At 41.7% G+C, this 22,616-nt stretch overlaps 1 protein-coding gene across 3 annotated transcripts in view; it reads right to left on the bottom strand.

Annotated features, from left to right (window-relative positions):
• Window positions 1–22,406, bottom strand: part of cnot1 (CCR4-NOT transcription complex, subunit 1) — a 28,884-nt gene extending 6,478 nt beyond the window's left edge. Inside the window, exons 1-37 of one of the 3 annotated variants that reach the window (XM_026946544.3) lie at window positions 22,218–22,406; window positions 18,824–19,121; window positions 17,218–17,325; window positions 16,479–16,577; window positions 16,307–16,375; window positions 16,141–16,195; window positions 15,725–15,928; window positions 15,458–15,626; window positions 15,230–15,356; window positions 15,037–15,144; window positions 14,771–14,941; window positions 13,581–13,708; window positions 13,246–13,486; window positions 12,468–12,587; window positions 12,253–12,375; window positions 12,009–12,160; window positions 11,130–11,274; window positions 10,825–11,026; window positions 8,277–8,402; window positions 7,734–7,858; window positions 7,248–7,534; window positions 6,669–6,747; window positions 6,280–6,507; window positions 5,290–5,430; window positions 5,026–5,205; window positions 4,771–4,887; window positions 4,533–4,643; window positions 3,797–3,874; window positions 3,522–3,699; window positions 3,072–3,202; window positions 2,262–2,558; window positions 2,028–2,168; window positions 1,815–1,919; window positions 1,570–1,689; window positions 1,061–1,258; window positions 778–920; window positions 145–253 (exon numbers count right to left, since the gene is read on the bottom strand). In XM_026946544.3, the coding sequence (XP_026802345.1) occupies window positions 145–253; window positions 778–920; window positions 1,061–1,258; window positions 1,570–1,689; window positions 1,815–1,919; window positions 2,028–2,168; window positions 2,262–2,558; window positions 3,072–3,202; window positions 3,522–3,699; window positions 3,797–3,874; window positions 4,533–4,643; window positions 4,771–4,887; window positions 5,026–5,205; window positions 5,290–5,430; window positions 6,280–6,507; window positions 6,669–6,747; window positions 7,248–7,534; window positions 7,734–7,858; window positions 8,277–8,402; window positions 10,825–11,026; window positions 11,130–11,274; window positions 12,009–12,160; window positions 12,253–12,375; window positions 12,468–12,587; window positions 13,246–13,486; window positions 13,581–13,708; window positions 14,771–14,941; window positions 15,037–15,144; window positions 15,230–15,356; window positions 15,458–15,626; window positions 15,725–15,928; window positions 16,141–16,195; window positions 16,307–16,375; window positions 16,479–16,577; window positions 17,218–17,325; window positions 18,824–18,925 (5,217 nt within the window). In that variant the 5' untranslated portion in view covers window positions 18,926–19,121; window positions 22,218–22,406. The remainder of the gene's footprint in view (window positions 1–144; window positions 254–777; window positions 921–1,060; window positions 1,259–1,569; window positions 1,690–1,814; window positions 1,920–2,027; window positions 2,169–2,261; window positions 2,559–3,071; window positions 3,203–3,521; window positions 3,700–3,796; window positions 3,875–4,532; window positions 4,644–4,770; window positions 4,888–5,025; window positions 5,206–5,289; window positions 5,431–6,279; window positions 6,508–6,668; window positions 6,748–7,247; window positions 7,535–7,733; window positions 7,859–8,276; window positions 8,403–10,824; window positions 11,027–11,129; window positions 11,275–12,008; window positions 12,161–12,252; window positions 12,376–12,467; window positions 12,588–13,245; window positions 13,487–13,580; window positions 13,709–14,770; window positions 14,942–15,036; window positions 15,145–15,229; window positions 15,357–15,457; window positions 15,627–15,724; window positions 15,929–16,140; window positions 16,196–16,306; window positions 16,376–16,478; window positions 16,578–17,217; window positions 17,326–18,823; window positions 19,122–22,217) is intronic. The other 2 variants (XM_053235339.1, XM_053235340.1) reach the window with 2 other exon arrangements.
• Between the last annotated feature and the right edge of the window lie 210 nt (window positions 22,407–22,616).

Raw genomic sequence — 22,616 nt, 5'->3', positions numbered from 1 at the left:
GCAAACACCCAGAAGGTATAACACACCTCTTTCTGATGCAGCAAAAATACCAGTTTCATTAAAATCAATTCTGGCCAAATCACTTAGGACAGGTTCTAAGAGCCAGGGTACAGAAAGACAGGCAGATGTATAAATGAACCTTACCTGTGCAAGGTGCACGTCATATTGCTGCATGTTGACCAGGTGGTTTCTGATCAAGAGTTCCACTGCCTCCACGTTGTACTTGTACTCATCACGGCACTCGATCAGGCACCTGTAGCATTTTAAACAGCACATTCCACATGAGACACCACACAACTTTCTTTCAGAATCGAGATGAGTCAATGCTAGTTAACGCAATTCCACCTGCTAATCAAGATTTGAGCCAGTAGGAGCTTATTAAATCATACATGTATATTCTAAACATAGTCTAGTAGTGTGTGCAAGTAAACAACCGAAATCTTAAGAGATTTTCTTTACCTGACAATTAAAATTGCGAATGTAAACACAACAAATACAAGAAAAACAAAGGAAAAAGTCCATGGCAGCAGCGACGCTCCTCAGCACAAGACAAACTAATTGGTTTGTGGCAGAAATGCGACTGCATACACTGCAAAAACATCTGCTTGGTTTTATAAGAAATGTGCGTTCCAGTTATTCTGTGGTTTCCCTCATTTTTCAGTCACCACAAAAATCTTTCAGAACGCTTTATGCCTACACTTTTACACTTATAAGCTTAATTCTTAAAGCCTATATGGCTGAAAATCTTATTCTGATGCTTGTGTGTTTGCAACCGACCTGGTGATCTGCTTGTTGCACCATTGTGGTCCGTAGGCACGGCTGTCCTGCAGTGCCTTCAGCACCAGCAGGTGGCACTCTCTGTAGCTCAGCAGCAGTTCAGCATCTGCACCACTAGTGGCATCCAAAAGACCCTCAACAGCCTGAAGAGAGATGAAATAGGGGGGGAAAAAATGAGAAAGAACACAATGAAAAGGAAGATTAAAAAAGAGAAATGACAAATATTCAAAGATGGCAATGCTTCAAAAGCCTTAACTCAACTAGACTCTGCATTTCAACTCACTTTCTGCAGCAGACCCAGTGCGGTGATGCCATCGCGGGAGTTACGTGCCATCACCACAGCCTCTAGCAGGCTGCGCAGGGCCTGGGCTTGTGGGTTTATGGCCAAAGCTGGAGGGATGGCATGCAGGTGCTGTTCCAGGTCAGAGATGCACTTATCGTAGATGTGAGCCATGTCATCTGTAGGCCACGCCTGCTGCTGCTGATGCACAAGAGACACATGAGGATTTAGAGCTATAATGCGATCAGTTTAACTTTAATTACTGATATTTTAAACATCATTTGTAGAACACATCATTGTTATATTTATAAAAATCAATGCACAAGTATATGTGAAAAAGTGTCAAACAACAAGCTTTTATTTGGTATCCTGATAGTATTTTAGTAATGTGCGCAACTACGACTAAAAAGGTAGAGCAAATTCTGCTGCTTTGAATGTATAAACATGAAATGTGCAAAATTTTATCCAAAACAGAACCAAAAATAGCTGCGATGAGTTGATTTTGTACACACCTTCATAGGCTGGGCCAGAAATCCAGTGGGCTGAGAAAGATCGTTGCTGGGCAGGAAGCCTGGCACATTGCGGGCAAACTCTTCATAAACAGCCAGCTGCTTAGGGTCCACACCACCCACCTGCAGAACAAAGAAAAGGAGGTTTAGACAAATATCATCTTCATTAGTCACCTAGCAAGTAAATATCCCAGAAACGTACAGCTTCTGGTTCTGTAATTGGAGTACACGTTACGGGTAAGGCGCACCTTAAGGCGGATCTGCTCTGGCATGCGCTCTGCTTGGTAGGTGAGCACCATGGGGTCGCAGTAGCGCCGGCCCTCCTGACGAGCATGTTTCCTCAGCTCAAACTCCTACAGCAAACACGCACAGCAGCACAGGTTACATGTTTGGAGCACATAAAGTTGAAAACTAGTAGCATTTAAAACACATTTTAAGCAAAAAGAGCATGCAAGGCTTACAGTGGCCAATCTCTTGTCCATCTCTGGTCCAGCTTTCTCCACAGCAGTCTTCTGAATGAAGCAGCAGGCCAGCTCGCAGTTATCCTGAGCAATGCGGTTAGCCGCCTCCTCCATCATCTCCCTCTGCTGGGGCGTGGGAGCCTGTACAACAGTGTCAGAGTTACACACAGCTTCAGAAAAGAAGCACGCTTCAAAAGTGTAAGCATTCTAATTGTGTACAAGTTAAAAAAGTACCCTGAGGGCAGCAGCAAAAGTGTTTTTCAGGTTGGCGGTGATGTTATTAATAAGTGGCTCTCTGCAAGTGATCATGGCCATTCCGGCAGTCAAATTGCGCATCATGTGATGGGCGGCGACGCGCATGTGTGATTCCTCGGAGTCAAGAGCAAAGTCCTTCCTGACAATCTGCTCACACGTGGTCATGGCGATCTTGATGGAGCGGTCCACCACGGGGTGAACGAGCTCCTGCACGGCACGCTCGATCGCCTGCCTCACACACTGCTTCAGCTGGGGATGTGCCTGCAGCAGCGGGATCTGCTCAGAATAAGAAAACAGCATTGACTCAAAAACACAGGTCAAAAATGAGCTGCTTTTTTTTTTTTTTTTTTTTAAAGTCTGTCCATTTTACACATAATCAATATGCTTAATCGTATCACTTCATTCTTTTCTTCACGCTGAATTGTCTTATAACCACAAAGCAAAAAAAAAAAAACTGGCAAAAACAAGCACACATTTCATTATGGCTGCGCAACACTGTCCTGATGCATTACAGATGTCTGCAATGTGGGAACAGGTACTAACAACTCACAATGTCCTTTGGGGTCATCTCAAAAGATCCAGATAAATTGTGACATTGGCAATATTCCAAAACAAAAATCCCTGTTAGTCACTGTTAACGCAGACCCATTCTCACCTCACAGTACCTTCAGTATTGCTAGTTGTATTGCTAGTATTGTACAGCTCAAGTATGAAGCGATCATGACCTGACTCTGGACTTTTAGCAATGATCTGTCGCTGAATGAGCTTTAAGGACCGTAATTAGCTTACATTGCTGTTGATGTTAATGTGGGGGGCCAGGCCTGCTAGTGCATACACATTGATGTCATGGTAGCTGAACTGTGGTGTGGGTGGCCCCGTTGTGGCGGTGGTCGCTGTGGCAGCAGGAGCCGAAGGAGCAGCTGTGAAGGGGGACACAAAAAAAAAAGTTTCCTGTTGGTTAAAAAATTAAAAGGAAAAGATGAAGCAAGCAAGGAGACTGGAGCAGAGGACAGGAGAAAAAAAAAAAAAAAGGACAGTCCAGGCCAAGAAAACAAATCAATGAACAAACTAAATCAGACTCAAGGTACACTTACTAATCAACTCTCCAAGCTCAAGACTTGTAATATTACCCATAATGCCACCTGAATGTGTTTTCATGACATCATATTTAGTTTTGCTGAAGGTAAAGCTAGAACAGGCGCAAGCATAAGTACTAAGCAGGTATGATGCGCTTTGTACCTGAAGTGACTACTGGCAGCATTTCTTCAGGTGGCTTTGTTTCCTTCTTTGGTGCAGACAGCTGCTCCTCCAGATTTTTCAGCTTCTCTTTGTCTTTCAGCAGGTTCCCAGGTTTCAGGTCATTAATGTCCAGAGACAGGTTCTTACATAGCACCTCGATCTCAAACTTCAGGTTTAGCTGTGGAGTGAGAGCAGGAAATTACTGCGATTAGCTTACAGACTGAATTTGCAATGAAGGATAATTCTCAGGTACATCTGCTCCATGATTCACAGACCTTCAGATCATGCTCCTGGTGTAGCTCGGCCAATACGTTCATGATGGCCATGGTCCAAGGGTTCTGTGGTCTGAAAACCTTAACAAAACAAGAAATTTTGGGTTTAACTAGCAGTCCAAAAAAAGTAGCTAGTTTCTTATCTCTTGCATTTACACCACAGCGTTGTTGAAGTCTCAAATCTGATTGGTCAGTTGGTACTGATATGGTGAGCCTTTCTGTATAGTGATGTCTATTTAATAAGTATGGAAGGACACTCCAGTTTCAGTGCTTGGTAACAGTTAAGTAGGTTTTCTATCATGGGAAAGTCTTTAGGAAAGAGGACTTTATGTTTTCCAGTATCTCTAACATGACAAGGTGGGTGTGTGTTTTTTTTTTTTTTGGTCTTATTAACATAGAAAGAGAAAGGCTAGTAGCCTGCTATAACACAAGTGAACTCCTGGACATTTCAAAACATTAAATTTATTTAGAAATTGATTAAAAAAAAAAAAAATTAAAGTATGCTTTTTAAATTTTATCAACCAAAAAAAAAAAAAAAAATCATAATCATCAGCATTTTGCTGTGGTGTAAGAGGAATGAAACAGTTCAGGTTGTGCGACTACAGGAAAATAATCAACTTAGGGTGGTGTGATTGATTTTCTTATTATAACAGCATGTGTTTAATTCCTTAAATAGCCGCCTCCTTTACCAGACAGATGTACAGAACATCTAAATAAAAAGAAATGGAGAGATGAATACCACACTACGCAGACTGGACTCCAGGACTTTAGCCACAAAGGGGACCACGTATAGCAGCTCTTGCTGGCCTTTCACATAAGCCTCCAGTAACAGAGATTTCAACTCCAAATCCTGCACAGCAACAAGGCATTAAAGTTAACGACAAGAAGTTTGACAAGACATGCTATGTGAACAATTTTTTAAATTTTTTTCCAGACAGACATTGCAGTGGGAAGTTTACTGTCTTAAAAGAACTCACAGTATAAAGAATGGGTTTGTTCTTAGCCAGGGTGATCATGCCAAGCCAGTGGCCCAAGTTCTTCAGCAGGGATCGATCAGAGAAATTAGCAGCTGCCTTGTCAGAGGTCAGGAGAACCTTTATTTAAAAAAAAAAAAAAAAAAAAAAAAAAAAAAAAAAAAAGGTGCACAAATTGAGCAGGTATTGTGCAAACGACTTTATGCCCAAACCTATTCAAATGGTCACACAGTTAGCACGTCTTCGTCTTCAGATTACCTTAATGTTTCTGTAGGTTTCGTTCAGAACCATTTTAACAAACTCCGGATTCTTCAGCGTGTCAAGGAAGTTGGAGTAAAGGCTGTGAAAGTTTGGCTCGATACTGACACGCTTCATCACGAGGTACTGAGACACCCAGGGCATAAACTCCTCCTTCACAGTCTCCTTCAGCTCTTCAACCTACACACACACAAACACACACACATCAATTTGTCTGACGTCACAGAGTAAGGAACATAACAGTAAAATCAGTGATAGTTCTACCTTTTGAGTCATGTTGGACTGGGACAGGTTGTTGAAAATGAAAGCTATCTTCTCCTGAATGTTCTCTGGAGGCTCCACGATCCTTTCCGTTTGGTCTGTAGCCACCAGTAGTGTGTCTATGTTTGTGGTGTTTATTGAAGGCTGTGGAGCAAAAGCAAAACAATTTCCTCAGAACTTTCTCATAACATGTCTTCCGTCACCCCAATTTAGGTGAGACTTTGGTACTTCACTGTTTCCCCCGACTCTCAAAACCACAAAAGAAGGTTCTGAATGAACAAATCCATTCATTGAGGCCACGTCCGCACGTATACGGATATTTCTGAAAACATCGTTTTTCTTATTTGTGCTGTGGGTCACTGAAAACGAAGCTTTACGAAAACACCCTCTAAGGTGAAGAAGTTTTAAAACTTTCGGTTTTGAAAACGCTGACGTCATAGCATCAAATTTTGCACACGCCCGCTGCGGTTATGCGCGCGTCATGAATGCTAGGACTGCATTTATCGTGACTGATGATTATGTTATTTGATAATGCGTTTGTACCCTTCTGGAGCCAGCAAAATGAGATATGAACGGTACTGCTCCTGAATTCACTGATAAACGGCACAGTGAACTGAGATTTTGGAAATAAATAGGAAGCCTAGAATGCACTTTATTTTGTTTTTTTTTTAAGCCAGGTGCAACCCTGACGAGGATAAAGCAGCTGAACGAAGATGAAGGAAAGAATCATTGTCGCTGTTGGGGTTTTATTTTTAGCATTTATCCTTCTCTACTGCTCAATACACTCAGTGTCATGTGCTTAACGTTATTATTACAGAACTTCACATAACAGTTTATAACATATCGTCAACGGGCTCGCATGCTCAAGTGAGTGTTTTACAATCGTTTGCTCTTATGTGGACGGGAATAAAAACTTTGTTCTCAAAAAACATCCGTATACATGTGAACGGGGCCTTATTCTTGAATGCACACATCCCGATGAAGTCTACTCACTGGCATATCCTTCTTAAAACCTACTGCAGTGGGCCTGGTGATGGTGGGTTTGGCGACGGTGGTGGTGGTGGTCGTGGTGGTCACCAGGGTGCTGGCTTGGCCAGGCTGAGGGGCTTTAGGAGGCTGGGACTGGGCCTGAGCCTGAGCCAGAGCCAGGCTGCCTGGTGTGGTAATGGAGCCCTGCATCTTCACCGGAGGGTCGCGGGACTGCTGGCCGTACTCGATATACTGTACACACGATGAACACACACAAGAATTAACGACAAGTACACTCACACTGCAAGTAACAGTGGCTTTAAATTTAATTTTTCACAGAATCTGGCATTCAGCTCCAATTTGGGCCACAGTAATTAAGAGTAACTGTAGAGCAACAGAAGAAACCTGCGTACCTCCTGCAAGTGGTGAGGAAACTGCAGAAAATGTCCTATGGAGGCCAAGTGCTGACAATACTGTGGGTAGTCCTTCAATCTACAAAAGAAAAGTAAGCAATCAAGTACTGAAGGAACCTAATGCTGTGTGTGGAGTTACGCAAAGTTTCAAATGAATATTATAACATGCCACTAAGCACAACACATGAGGACGTGCTTAAAGTAAGGAATTAAACCCTTGGGGGCATGCTGTTATAGGAAAATAATTAATGATGGGTTGGTGTAATACAGCCTGACGTGAAGCGGAGTTACTGTTACCACCAATGTTAATTTAACGATAAAAGAACATCCCGAAGTGTTTGTTTCCGTTTATACCACGGGAATAATCTCACCATAAAATAATTATGTGGGGTGCATGCAAACTGTTACTATACAAACGATAACGTATTAGATTGAGGGAATTAATATAAACCTCTGATTGTCAGAGCTTCTGTTATAGAAAATGAATAAACTAATCGGAATCGAGAACTTAAGTGTGTTAAATTACCTAAATATCAGACCTACACGGAAGAGAAAAAAAAAATATACACAGAAGTTTACCTATTCTTAAACCGATCCAGTGCAGCAATCCCGAAGTAATACATTTTGGAGCCGTAGGGTTTGCGCAAAGCTTCCAGGACGTATCGCAGGGCGAGGCCAAGGGCCATGTAGGTAACCAGGCCCTTTTCGATGATGCCCCCGAACAGGCAGGCGGTGATGTGCAGCTCTTTGTCTGGGTACTGAGGGAAGAAACGGTACTCCTCGAAAAGGTTGCGAAGCATGCAGTTAAACACCTCCCGCTCCCGCTTGATGTTCGAGTCCTTAAACCTCTGCAGCATTTCCAGCACCTGGAGAGAGAGAGAGAGAGAGGCAAGTATGAGAATCATTTCAATATACTTCAACTCACATCTGGTGCCAGAAAAGTGTTTGATCCGGTTTGTTTAAAATTTAAAAGGCTAGTTAACTAGTGTGTGAAATGTTTTAGCTCTGCTGCTGTTTACACAGTGCAAAACAATCTTGGAGAGAAGATGCTGCGTGCTGCCTCACCTCATCCACAGACATGGTGGGGTGAGGGGGGTGGTTGTAGATCCGCTGGAAGTAGCTGTTGGCCTCGTCGTCAATCTCCTTACTAAAGTGCTGGTTTGCCTCGGGCCACACCTGAGAGAGGTCAGCTAGCAGCACCAAAGAGAGAAGAGGGGGAGGAAAAAAAAAAAAAAAAGAGAGCAGAAAAACTTTTAAATATCATCTTTAGACATTTAGCAATAGTTATAAAAACACAAGCAGACAACACATGCAAATAAGCAACCAATTCCTGGCAAACAGCTTGTTTTTGTAAATTTCAGAGGAAAAATAAAATCCAGTTTTGGACTTCACTCCAAGCTGGTTGCTAAGAAAACAACAGCAGTAATGTGGACTGATCTGTGTTTCCTCTTATGACAGGTCTGATTTTGTATGTTTGTTTGTTCAAAACTTATGATAAGTGAATGCACATCATACAAGTTAATAGGGAATTTTCAAATTTCAAAAGGAAACACAGCTGAGGCTCCAGGCTCTCTCAGTCCCACCACCACTTACTGATCTCCAACCTACAATGCTGGAAGGTGGGTGGGTTCAGCCCTGGTGTGCTCATCTTCCGTGTGCCAAACGGGTCGCTGCTCACTGCTGGCATGCCCAAGCCTGAACCAATCCCACTTAAGCTGCCTGAACTCAGCGGACCTGCCCGAACAGATAATCCACAGTTAGACACAAGCAAACAAGCCAAAAAAGCTAAAAGACATTTTCATGGACAATGCAAGAGACTGGTAATTCTGCTTAGCTGAAGGCTTCATGAATTTCATGACATTTAAAGTGAGCTTCTTGAATAAAAACTCAGAAAAACATTTACAAATAGCGGCTAACTGCCAGTAGTTTTGGCATGTCATCAAAATTTAGACCTTGATGTTGATGCCATGTTACATAAATATTATGTTACATGTTAATAAAATGTCAATAAATGAATGCACTTAGCTCCAAGAAAAATTGTCTGAGTGCTTTGAAGACCAGTATTCACTTCTGAGAACATGAAGAAGAACCACAACAACAGGTTTTACAGAGTAATTACCAGTTGGAAGGTAGTCCTTTGTGGTTTTTGCTTGACACCCGTTCATTATTTAATTGTGTTAATGTTTTTGTTGGTTAGTGCTTCAGTAGATTTTCTAATTTGAGTGTGAGGCAGGTTACGTAGCCTGTGTAACCTTGGCCAAGGTCCAACTCAACCACCAATAAACATCACTGCATTAATTACAAAACATTTGTACAATAGAATAGCTCAAGTTCAAAGTCCTTGACACCAGGGCTGGGCAATATGATGCAATTTGGATATTGTGATAAATTATTTCACAGTATGCATTGCTGAGATATTGTGGATATCTTAATTATTTTATTTTTTTTTAAATAATTACAAACTGACTAACATCTCATGAGATGCTTCAAAAGATTTACTTCACTTTTACTGTATCAAAAATATATAAAAAGATTTTGTACAGATTTTATTCTCTCTTCTCTCCCAGTGTTCAATCTTTTATATTTTTAAAATAAAAAAAAAAAAAAAAAAAAAAAAACACAAATTTTATTCTAAATTGATTACATTATCGTGATACATATTTATCATAGAGATGTCTATGAGAACCGTGATATGGTATCTTTGGTATATTGCCCAGTCCTACTTGACAGAAAAATTACAATGGTGTTGTAAATCATAGACTATAATCCTTGAACAACTGGTTTCAGTGCCAAGACTGAACATTTGCTTAACATAATGTTTTTTTTAAATTTTTTTTTTATTTAATATTCCTCCTTTTTCAGTACAGGATTATTGTCCAAGCCTACTGTACTGCAGCTAAAATGTCCCATTTTAATCGTGTTAATAGGTGTTCGTAGATTGCGAGAAATAATTCCAACGCTCAACCTGTATAACGCGCTAGTCTCATGGGGTTTTTTAAAAACTCAGAAGTGAACAGCTGCTACGCCCACAGTCCTGTAAAACCCACCACAGTTTCCAGTTTGTGCACTTTTAGCATTCGGAGAAGACTGAACTCTTTGCCCTGCAAAAGAGGTTTGGTGTTTTTACAGTGTGTAATCTGTTCTCTGCACACATGATATTCAGTTACAAGTTAAAAACCAGCATCTTGTTTGGCAACTTTTCAGCCGCCCTGGCTTAGGTCCATCGTACTGCTTTCACACAGTCACGCTTTCCTTAATGACTTTGTTTTCTTCCTCCTCATGAAAATGCTTTCCCAGGTAGTGTGCGCAGTCGAGGTTTTACTGCCCAGACCAAGTATATAGAGTTGAATGCCTCTTCTAAAGCATTTATTTTTTTTTGTTTTGCAATTCGGGAAGTGTTTAATATGTGGGGGAGGGTCACTGATGTGCACGCTATGAGACTAAATACCGCAAGTAGCAACAGTCAAAATCACAGACACGTGTATCCGGACTTAAATTATCACACAACCACAGAGTTTGGCAAAAATAACAGTATGTAAATTTGGGCTGTAATTTTCTCTGAGGAGGACAGAGAAAAACACAAATGTGGCCGATCTGGACGGGAACAAAATGACAACACCTATAGAATGTAAAATAGGAAATTACCCCAGGACCTCATGTAAATTTAATCCCATCCAAATACCTTTTGACCTCCATTTTGAAGGGAATTGCACTGGCTTTGAAGTTTAAACGAGAGTTTTCACCTCGTTCACCACTATGTTCCCTCCCACTCTTAAACCTCCAGTGTCTCTAGACATGAATTCTCATTAACAGTAACAGTAGTAAGCGAGTTACTACTTAATTCACTCTGATACAAGATCCAATCCAAAAAAAAAAAAAGCCTAAGCAAGGATTTTTTCCCCTCCAGACCCGTCTACCTTTCATCGTTCACGTCACTGTAACATAGTAGAACCTGAGATGCACTTCTGCTTAAACTGAGCTAGTATACACTTTTGAATAAACAAATATAACACTACAAAAGGTTGTAACTAAAACCAGGTTTCTTTCCAGTGAAAGCATTATCCTGCGATGCTGATACTGGTAGGCATGTAATTTAATACAGTTCTTTGAAGTGATTGTTAGTGTGATATTTAACATTAGCATTACGACGCTGTACCTGGGAGCTGCGAGGAGAGGCTGCTGATGCCCCCGAAGGCCGTGCTGGGGTTGGGGTTGGTCAGAGGGGGGAAGGCCTTGGCAGGGGACTGAGGGTTGCTGAAGGCCGAGCTCAGAGGCGTGGGGAAGCCTTGCATGTTCTGCGTGTGAGAAGTGGCTGAGCCGCCCAGATTGAGAGATCCCATCGCAGTGAGAGGGTCCACCTGAATCACACAGTGGAGGGGGTCAGAAAGCCATCGTCGCAGCAAAGATTACATTTTTGACAATATAATTCAAGGCTGACATTCTGACACAACAAAACCTTACCGGAGAAATAGTGTCCAGACTGCTGGTGCTGGTTGCCCGGCCCTTTGGCATGACTCCTGGTGGAGGCTGACGAGGCTTGTTCATCACATTGCTACAGTTGGCCACCATGGTCAGGATTGTCTCGGACAGCTCTTGCGACACACTCCTGACACATTAATGACGAAGCACAAGGGACACAGATCAAAACAATATACCAAAACACCTAATAAGACAACTTTTACTATACATCATGCAACATTTCAGTAATCTCACTGTACTATTCACACTACACGACTCATTTCGTTGTTTTGTGAATGTAGCAACCTGCACACTACACAACTGCTCACAGATGGGGCTCTCACACTACACCATCTTTCACGTGGGAAGATCCCTAACTAAGCATCCCAATTTGTCCTGATAATAAACACAAAAGCTGTCCATCATCTGACTGCCATCAGAACGGAGTCTGAGCGACTGGCTGTGCGAGTTGTTTCTACAGTGTTTTGTACAGAAGAGAGAAAAAAAGGGAAATATGAGAAAAATGTAGGGGAAGTAAGGGTTGAGGAAATGCCGGCAACAAGGATTGTCTGATCAGCAAAGGGAAGGGGAAGTTTAGCGCAATGAAACATGGATATTTTTATACTGTGTGTCATCAGGAATCGTGTTTTATTTTCTTTGTTCCCAACAACAGTTAGGTACAGCAGCCCAAATCAATATAAAATCAATATTATTATGTTTAGAATAGTTTACTATCAGACTGGCTGTTACTCATGGCTGTTTTTGCTCACACAAGATTCACCTGCTCTCAAAGAGCCAAAAATCAGTCTACTACAGGGAAATCAGGGTAGTGTGCGTTCAGCCTGAGACATTAAATCGTGATCGAGTTGCCCCATTTCTCACCCTGCACAGGACTGCAGACAGGCCAGCATAGTAGCCAAAGTTTCTGGAGGCAGTTGTGCACTTTTCGGCTGGTCTTTTTCCGGAGCCAGTCCTCCCATGATGGTGGGACAGCGTCTCTTCAGAAAAGTTACGCATGCCTGAATGAACGGCTCCTACAACAGACAGCAGAGTACATACGAGTTTTCTCTTAAGAGTCGCATCAATCCAGCACTGCTCGTAGATTCACGCGCGCACGCACACTTACCCCGTGCTCTCGGATTTTATCGGTCAGCCATTTGTCTAGTTTGAGGTATTCGCGGCGAGAGGCAAGTGCAGCAAGGTCAATAACAAAGGCAAACGGAGTACCATTTAGCAGCATCGATAAAGACTGGAATGCAAAAATAAAGAAGGGTGTGAGCGGACAGGTTACTGCATATTAACGTCTGAAGAAGTGTGTGTGTGAGAAAGCGGCGGCTGCACCTTCAAGTCCTGAGCCACGTCCAGGATGCGCGACAGCTTGGCCTGGTCATACTGCTCCCCCCTCATGTACCACTCTGCCATCGAGTGCATGATGAGCTGCCGAATGGATGGCGACTGGCCCTAAATCAAAGAACAAAGAACTCTTAAATTATTACAAATCAGATACAAGGATAAATACAAGCCCCTGATTTCAACCACAACCTCAATAACATTTACATTAGTTAAACTTGGTTCTAGGTTTGATTTATTCCATAATCAGCAATAACATCAAGATTCAGTACTTCGATACAAATTTAAAATGTCATTCACTGACAAAACCCACGTTTCATCCACACCGACAAAATTGTACTAGAGCACACAGGTTTCTTTTCAACCACCTTTAAATTTAATACAACAGACATACACAGAACTCTTTAGCACCATATAACTAAAGATCGTGTGCAATACGTCATCATCCGATCGTGTCCCCTAACCATCACTGATTGATTATTTACAACAGTTGGACTCTAATGCAATTCTGAATACTATCAATCGTCTCAGTCCTGGATTTGTTAGTACCTTTGTATATATTAAGAGTGTAAATTAGCATATTTTACAATCAAAGGCGCAGCAAGCCAAATTTGTGTTTTTTTATTTTAAAGTCACTCATGCCATCTCTCCTTTTGCCTTTCAATCTTCAGAAACTTAATCAAGTAACATGGGATGAGGATTTTAATCTGAGGTAACTTGAAAGTAAGCAGAAGAAAGAAATAATCCCAGAATTCAACAGCGCTCATACCTGCCCGTGCCAGGCGTAATGTAGGATGATGGCAGAGTTGGGGTGGTTGCCCAGAAAGATGGGCATGAGTGTAGAGATGAGCTCATGGCGCAGTGTGTGCCAGGACGTGCTGATCTGCAGCAGTGCCAGCACCAGCATGTCTGGACAGTGCTTGATGGGGAAGCTGAAAAGTTGCTTCACCTGCTCATACTGGCCCACCTCAGACAGTCGCAGCAGACTCTCCACCAGGTCCAGGCTCTTCCTGTGGGGACCCACAGAACAGACAGTCAATTTTAAACACCAAGTACATTATACTATGACTGATTTATACAAAAATATTGCACCATAATACAGACCATGTAGCTATCTCCCTGTTGTCATCCTCAGGTGGAGCTTTGAGGATGTCGATGACGACAGCGTGACAGGGGTAATCAGCGAAGCAGAACACCTCTGGACTCATCAAGGATTGCTGGATGAATGAGAGCTGAACGAGAAAGAACGAGTATGAAGGCGTTAAAATGCACTGGAATTAGAAAAACTGACATTAGAACGTTATACTATCCATTCACACCACACAAGGTTGGACGGTATCATTCTTTAAGAAACCTCTATCCCTTTTACTATAAAAATTCACATTTCAGTTTCGACATATTTAAAAGACAAACCCACCTTAAATGACTTGCATGTCAATATTTCTAATTAAAAATAGTGAAGGACCAAAGATTTACTTTATAATGGAAATGTTAAGTTTTACACTTTTCTACATGTTGGTCTATTCTTTTTTTTTTGTATGTTATTTAACATTACCCACAATGCCACTGAACTACCTGATGATGGTGTTACAGTATAATTTAGCCTTCTTATCATCTCTACCTCTCTAGCAGCAGCACTTTAGTAATTTAATTTTTCCACATCCGCAGAAATTAACCGCAACTGAATAAACAAACCATCGTACACTTATGTACTATTCTAGCTCATTACTGTGAACCGACACTAAAAGTTTTCATATTAGCTGGTGTCTGAATTTTATAAACATCTTAAACCTACTAAAAGGCCTGCTTTTACCAGTCTTCTGGATTTTACTAGATTAGTAAATATTTTCAAATGTACAGTGGGGATTTTTAATTTGAGACACAGATCACGACAATCACATCAAAAGCATAAGGTTTTAAAGAGAAATGAAGCTTGAGTTACTGTGCGTGAAATCGCTACACAGTTTGATTTAGAAACCTTATGCACAGGGATGTTTGGTTTTGGTCTAGCGGATGCCACTTTTAAACCTCCAAACATATATAAGGATACGCAAGCGAGTACGTGAACAACGCCGCTGACGTAGCCGCTGTGTGCGCACACGTACGCATGGTGAACATGAAGTACATTTGCACCTTAAGAGCTTAAACATGGCCTTCTACAGCACTTAGGCTTTAGTGACAGAAAGAGAATAACCAAGTGCCTCACAAACATGAACGACACTTTCAGGACACGCGATGTGTCCTTTATTTAAAAGGATCAAAATATTTAAAAACTGACAATCGTGGTCTCTTACCTGTCCCTCTGCATGCTTCCATGGTCTGTAGATGAGGTCCACAGGGAAGACCTCCATACCCAGACCTCTCTGAATACCATACACTACAATCTGCAGCCCTTTACTGTCCCGGATCATGAAGCCTGCATGGTCCAGCTCATAGGTGACCTCTTTGAAATTCAGATTGGGGTTCTAACAGAGAACAGAGCCAACGATGATTAAAAACCACTAATGAATATTTGAGGGGTATAAACTGATTGTACAAGGGAGCAGTGAACTGGACTTACGAGCTCTTTAACGACGTCAATCAGAACTTCTACATTCCAGGTGTGTGGTTGAGAGCTGTCGCTTTTGTCTTTCCCGTCGCTCCAGATGCTGCCTGGAGACGAGATGGACTGCAGCGAGAACAACCAATTAGTTACACAATCAAAATGTTAACAGTTAAGTTAAACACTGTAGCGAGAAGGTTTTTAACGCTACCTGTAGCGCTATTCCATCAGAAAGGCCGGAGTGAGTGCGAGCCATCATGCCCAGCACTCTGGCCACATGGCTGGCCGTCACCTCACGCACTCCATACTGCAGGATTATGTTCCTACATTCATCAACACTGAACACACAAACACACACACACACACACACGTTACACCATCAGCGACGGCACATAAAGCAGACGGATACATGGACTTTTTTGAAGCCGAATAAAAGCACCTTGCACAAAAGCCATAGCCAACTTCTTGCATAAACTCCGCAAGGGAACTCTCCATCATGGTCTTGGCTAACTCTCCAGAGTCTGGTAGGATCCTGTCCATGAGAATGTCCCGTTTCTCAGGGTACAGCAGTGGTGCAAGCACCACAGGGCAGCGCTCCTGCGGGAAATCTGAAACACAACAGCAGCGCGGTTTGAATAAAGCACACGATGCTTGATGCTTAAGAAATAAACCCCTCTAGTTTGGCAAAACCAGGAAGACTGTGTACCTCTGCACAGTGTTTTGAGGAAGGCGTCAATCTGTTCTTGCCCGACTCCGCTGGAGCCTTTCTGCCCAAACAGGAGGTGCGAGAGCAGCAGGTGCAGAGCCTCTATGGCAATGTCCTGGAAGCCACCTTCCTGGCTCCCTCCGAGGTCGGCGTCCACGTACGAGCGCAGGAGGTCTGGCAGCTTCTGCTTCACAAACTGAGCCGCTGCAACATACCACACGGAGGCGATTAAAAAAAATAAATAAACAAATGTTTGTGAAATTCTGACACTTTCTCCTCTACTAGCAGCTGCTTAGCACAAAAGTATAAGATAAACACTACATATATTTAAAGTGCTTTTACATAAATGCAGTGTTTAAAAATTCAAGAACAGCATGTTATTAAAACTACAACAAAGGAAATGGCAAAACACCTACCAAACCCTCGAAGGTCTGCGTTACTTGAGTTCAGGAGAGCAAGGCCAAAGATCACCTGGTCCAACACAGAACATATTAGCTAACTTGCTCAAGATCAGAGATCAGCTATGAAAGGAGTTGTGTATATTAAACCTCAAACCTGTACTCCAGTAAAAGCGTGTCTTACCTCCTGAACCTTGCTTAGTTTGAGAACTTTACTCAGTTGAGGGAACAAATGTGGCGATGGCTTCAAACTCTGAGAATCGCGCAAAGAGAAAGAAAACATCTGTGAGCGGTTCAGCTCAATGTGCTAAGTAACACTCGACTAGAGCTACGTCTTGAAGGAGGAACACGCGTACCTTCTGATAGTGCAGAGGATTGTCAATGGCGTAGCAGAGAGTTGAAATAAAATTTGGCTTCGTGATAAGGGACACACACTCCTGGATCAGAAATTGTGTCTTTGAAGACAAATAAACAAAAGTTTGTATATTAGTGACATTTGTTGCCGGCAGGTTCGAAAAATAAATAAATAAATAAATAAAACTGCTTCCATTCAGTTTGCAATAATAAAAAAAACCTTAGAATATAAAAAAAATTACCACACAATCCCCACAACAGCTCAAAAGTGTATTGCGACAATTTATCGCAATATCGATACATCATATTGCCCAGCCCTAGAGCGGCATTTGTGATCATTTTCAAAGCAAGTTGCACAAATGCCAACTGGCAACAAGCCCTGAAATAAAACTTGTATAAATATAACTGCCTGCTTAAGGTTTAAAATAGATCGTGAGGGATCCTGCCTAATCTGGCAACATTAAACAAGTCACTGACGAGGTTTAGACACGTCACACGCGGTGCAGAAAACTTTTTAAACCACCGTGTCGGACTTATTTCGTCAAAATTTCATTTTTCCACATTTTAGATTATGATTCTTTTGGCTGAATTCTGCACATTTGAAAGTTTGCTACATTAAACTAGAAGATCACAAGGAAGAAAAATCTAGTACAAATGTATTAATAAGAAGTAGAAATAATCACAATGATTTTGAACATCTGATACAAAAAGAGGGGAAAAAATGGGCAGAAATCGGGTTACCTGGTGGAAATCTTTGCCACTGCTTTTACCATCGCCACTGAAATCCACATGGGAAAAGAGACAGCGTAATAGATGTCTGTCTGCCTCAGGGCCGTGACGATTCACAATCTAAAAGAGAGCGAGAACGAGTATGTTCCTCATCCCATGTTCATCACAGTATTAACAATTTATTTTATTTATATCCTGGTATAAAAAAAAAAAAAAAAAAAAAAAAACCTCCGCAAAGTCAAACTTTCTTGCTTTAAAGTATTAAACTGCTTGATGTATCTGAATTTAATAAAACCAAGAATAGCTTCCAGTTTTCTGCTATTCTTCCTTCTTAAATTGAACTTTTCGTCTTTATATATATATAAAAAAAAAATAAAAAAAAAGAAGCAAGGATAGAGGTTTATTTGCTGGTAACCACTTAGTTACCCAATCAATCGTAACACAACAGATTACATACGAAGGCTGTACTTTAGTGGTTCTCAAAGAGCAACCTGTTATTTTTAACCTGTGTTTTTATATACATGTTTAATTACAGAGACTGAAATCACTACTCTCTATTATCAAAGATTTTATATTTATTATTGAGCTCTTGGCGTTTCACGGGACACTTTAATTAAACGGGTTTAATCCAAACCACAGTAACAAACACGTCAGGCTATAAATATCGTCAACGTCAATCTCGCGTCTCCCGAAGAGAGAAAAGTTCAGGAATTAAAAAGCTCAATAAACCGGTACTGTAGTGCTCTGTGGTATTTATTCTACAGTTGAAGCCATCCCTGGACACGACGCCTTGTTGCATGTGATTTTAATCATTTCACGTGTGGCTTTACGTAACGTTACGCTGACATTCACGTGTAAACCACGTCAGGAGGAGGGTTTAGTTTCTATGGTAACTATGGAGTCTAGTCAACGTATGGAGAGCGTCTAAGATCTAACGCCGCAAAGTTTCCAGAAACAAAGCTGCATCATCATTTTGCAGCTGAGAAAATAAATCTGACATGAAGAAACGTGTATCGACGTCCACACGTACAAAGCATTTTTGTGTCGCTGAAAACAAAGCTTCTTGAAAACATCTTGGATGGGAAAGACGTACTTTTTGTTAAAAAAATAAAAAGGCTGACGTTTCGGGCGTCGACCTGCACGTGTCCGTTGCGGTTATGCACGTGATGTAAACGTGCGTGAGAACTGCTTTCGACACGGCTGCTGTTTAGGTTGTTAATTTGTGATCTGTAATATGTTTACGGTTTAATTTCACTTGTTTTATATTACGCTCGCATCCAGATACAGCAGAAAAATGTACTGCTCCTTAATCCTTCGCTCTGGCGGTACAAAGTGCACTGAGAACGGAGATTTAGGGTAAGACCCAAGCGCCTTGTTCCATTTCTTTTGCTTTCTCTTGTGCTCACTGTGCAGCTCTTAACATTAACACTGAGGGGTTTGATTTAAGTGTAAAAACTACACTTGCAAAAACATCTGTATATACACGTGTAGAGGCACTTTCAGCAGTACAGACACTACCGAAATGAAGGAATGAGATTCAGTGTGATTTTTGTGTTCACCTCAAGGGAGGGGGGAAAAAAAAACTTGCACTAAAAGCCAGTGTGAATCAAAAACTCACATGCTGTATTTCTTGCTGGCTGGCTCTGTAGTTTTTCTTGGTTAAATTGTCCACCAGGTAGCTGATTTGAGACAAAGCCAGCGAGAGCGAGTCAAGATTCATTGCTGGTCGGGGCGGAAGCAGGCGGCCGAGCCCGGCGCAAAATCACCATTATTCCCCTTTAGTCACTTCAGTGATAGGTTACTTCTGCTCCCCTCCCCCCCCACAGGCGCCGAAGTGTCCGTGCGTTCCGGCAAGGTCCGTCTCGGTGGGTCGTGATTCTGCGTGCGGTCCGTCAGCGCGAGTGCGGGTTTGACATCTGGACGAATTCAAGGGAGAGAAAGAAGAACGTGAATACAAAACAAGAAGGCAGTAAAATGACTTCCAACTAGAGCATCTGTTAAGAGGAAGTTAAAAGATCAGACAATTTAAATACACAGCACAAAGGACACCTACTGAATAGAAATCTACAAATCTAGACCTTCAGAAGTTTAGATGTGAAGCGAATCCTGCAGTGCTTTTATTCCCTGCTGTAACTTTAGCGCTACGGCGGATAAAAACGTAAAAAGTTGCAACATTAAGCCATATTAATTTTTCCTTTTAGCTCAGATTAGAAAAAAGAGAAGTGGTGCCTAAATAAAATATCTAGTTTTGATACTTGGACAAAACGTAAATATTTTTCTACACTCAAATGTTAATGATCTTCCTTTAAAAAAAAAAAAAAAAAAAAAAAAAGGCACACATTTCTAACACGTAGTCAGCGAAGTGTCTTGACACGCTGGCCAATAAATTAGCCGTATACAATCTAACAAGTAAAAATGTTTTTTTAAAAATGTGTTAGCAAGTCCTCCGAACGATGAATGCGAACGATGACACGACGCACATCTCTTACGTGAACCGGAATCATTAATTGGCGTAAAGAAAACAAGAACCGCTGCAGAGTTGACGTTTCGTGCGTAACTCTGCGACGACGCTGACTCGGCACAGGCTCCTAAAGCCGTGTCTTTTATGGTTACTACTAGTCTACAAACTATGACACGATCTCAATAAAATCTCAGCCAAATCCCATGACAGACTGCATGATAATGTGGGTTTGCAGCGTCAGATTATACGATCATGATCCTCAAACGATAGACCCGCGATTAAAGAATTTCTACGCTCTGCCTCGTCATCAATCAGCGCAGAACCACAAACATTCATCAAAGTGCACTTGAGGCAGTAAATTTTTTTTTTTACTGCCCATCCCCAATATTGTATTTTTAGCCATCCCGTGAGTTTTGAGTCATCCTACGCCAGCTTCCTGTTGGTCAATTTTCTGACAGAGTGAAATATTTCTGACAGAACGCCGTAGTCGGCTCGCTTCGGTCTGAATAGCAACAAACCGGACGTCACAACACGCGATCTAAAACCACTAATCTGAGCTCACGGCCAAAAACAACTTGTATGATTTCTGTCGCTGGCTTTAGAGGATCGGTGATCACATCTACTCAGAATCGATTAGGCTTCGAAAACAGTACTGGAATTGGGAATGTGTCCAGTACCGAGCTCATTTGGTTTTTTTTAAAAAAAAAAAAAGCACTACGAGATGGAAGCCTAGTGTACAGAGTCTCATTAATGACAGAGATCGGGACGTATTTCACGATTAAAGACGGCAATCAAAGCGACGTGGATTCCAAACTAGTCTCTACAAAAATATCAAGAGGAGGAACTTCAACAACTTCCTACAAAAATCATCTTCAAGGTGTTTAGAGCATCTTTGATAAAGAGTGAGCACGAGGACGGCCGAACTGAGCAGGTCAGTATCGATGAACGCGAGGTATTCGTGAGAACGGCGCAGTGAAGCGAGCACTGAGAAACTTCCTTTCCATCGCACTCAAAGTCGACACCTTGCGCTGATTTTTAAACAACCCCATAATGTAATGCTGCTCTGCACACTTGAGCCCTATTCGGACGGGATTAGTTTATCATCGGGATGTCTGTAATAGTTTTTTTAATACACGTCTCCTCGGTGATAAAACTTTTAAAATTCCGAGAACCACAGCAGGAAAGAGTTTCTAGCAGGTCGCACTTCCAAGGAACCCGGATGTTTGCGTGACATGTGACGAGTCATGTGACCCCGGGTCCCAAGCGGTCGAAGAGGCAGCGGAGTAGAAGAGTTATTTCAGCCTCCAAAAGTTCAAGCTACAATTTGAAAACACAATTTATAATCACAAGGTAAACCAGAAGCATCCATTTTCTGGATTTGTAATTCAGGGAAATGTCTAATATCTGAAAGAAGGTCACTGATACGCGAGCGACGGAAGTAAATACGCCGAGGAGCAGCAGTCAAACATCTTTCCCTCAATCACTTATACTTTGCGATTATTGTTACGCTGCGTTTACGGCATCCCGTGGTCATTTTATTGCTGATTGAATGAAGGTTTTTAATCACTTGAGGTGTGTAAAAAAAAAAAAAAAAAAAAAAGAAAAGAAAATGCTTTAAAGTCTCCCACATGACAAACTAATCCCATCCAAATAAGGCTTAAGCTGCTCATCTGGTGCTTCAACAAATACCAGAAAAATAATCAGTGCATCCCTAGTAGTTCCTCTAAATTTATCATAAATGGAAAAAAAATGAACATTTGTGGGTCAATAAGTTTTAAATAGTGCTGCCAAGGCATAGCACTGGCTCCAACTGTTCACAAAACACAAACCTGAAATAGCACACACTGACAAACACACTTGATATTCACACGCTAAAATTTGTTAAAAAACCGGATGAAAAAAATGTATAAACGTGTCATGAAATTTTAGGTTGGAGTATTAGATGGGAAATAAAGAAAAAATTTTAAAGCTAGCATTAGAGAAGTCTATTGTTCAGCCCTAGCCTGCTAGCTAACTCAGCTTATCTGGCTTACAAGCAGCTTTAGCCAAGTGAGCTAGCAGGCTAGGCCAGGTGGCTGAGCTAAATATTAACACTGAACTCCTCAACTTCGGTTTTGTCTAATATCAAATATTATATTTAGTGCACAAAATGAGAAACAACAGCGCGTGCACTTTAGGTCGATAGCTGCATTAAACGTTAAAGTAAAAAATAGTTATAAAGGTAGTATAGCTAGTTAGCTAGACAGGCTAGTGTTTGGGCCTACACCACTGACTAGGAAAGGGAACTTAATTCTACCAAAAAAAATGTTTTTAAAGTGAGAATTTCACGCCATCTTGTCACAGATGCTCTTCTATGTTTAATAAAGTGTTGAAGCTGCTTTTGTAGTGCTAACTCTCGCTATGCTATGCTATACAGGAAGCTAAGCTACACGCTAGGCTCGCGCGAGACTGCTAGCTAGCTAGCTAGCTTTAGCACAGCAGTGCTACCATGAGCTAACGTTAACGTAAGGCACTGAAATGTTTGACAAGACAGCTCAAACACACAAATTACCTCGAAGTCATACAAAATTACGGGTCGGTGATCATTTTCTCTCCAAGATTTCTCGTCTCCAAAAAAAGAAAAAAAAAGATATCGACAGAATTTTTTTTTTTTAAAAAAGGTCGGGTTTTTCAGCCTTCCCCCAGTTTCTGTTTGATTTTTCAAAAATAAAATGGCGTCTGTGTCACAGGCTCGCGCGTGCCCGAGTGCAGCAGTCCTCTTATGCGCGTGCCCGAGCGCCGTGACACAGCAACCTATCAAATGATGCGCTCGCGCGAGTTCCCCCTCCTCCCTCCCTCCTCCCCCTCCTGCGCGCGGGCGCGCACGCGCACGACACTACGAGCTTGCTAATTGGCTAGCAACAAATAAACAAATACATAAATAAAAATAACCCGTTAGCGCCAAATTTTT

This window comes from Pangasianodon hypophthalmus, chromosome 7 (genome assembly GCF_027358585.1).
Source record: "Pangasianodon hypophthalmus isolate fPanHyp1 chromosome 7, fPanHyp1.pri, whole genome shotgun sequence".
NCBI lineage: Eukaryota > Metazoa > Chordata > Actinopteri > Siluriformes > Pangasiidae > Pangasianodon > Pangasianodon hypophthalmus.
The sequence above is the reverse complement of the archived record's forward strand: the minus strand, read 5'-3'. Positions and strand labels throughout refer to the sequence as shown.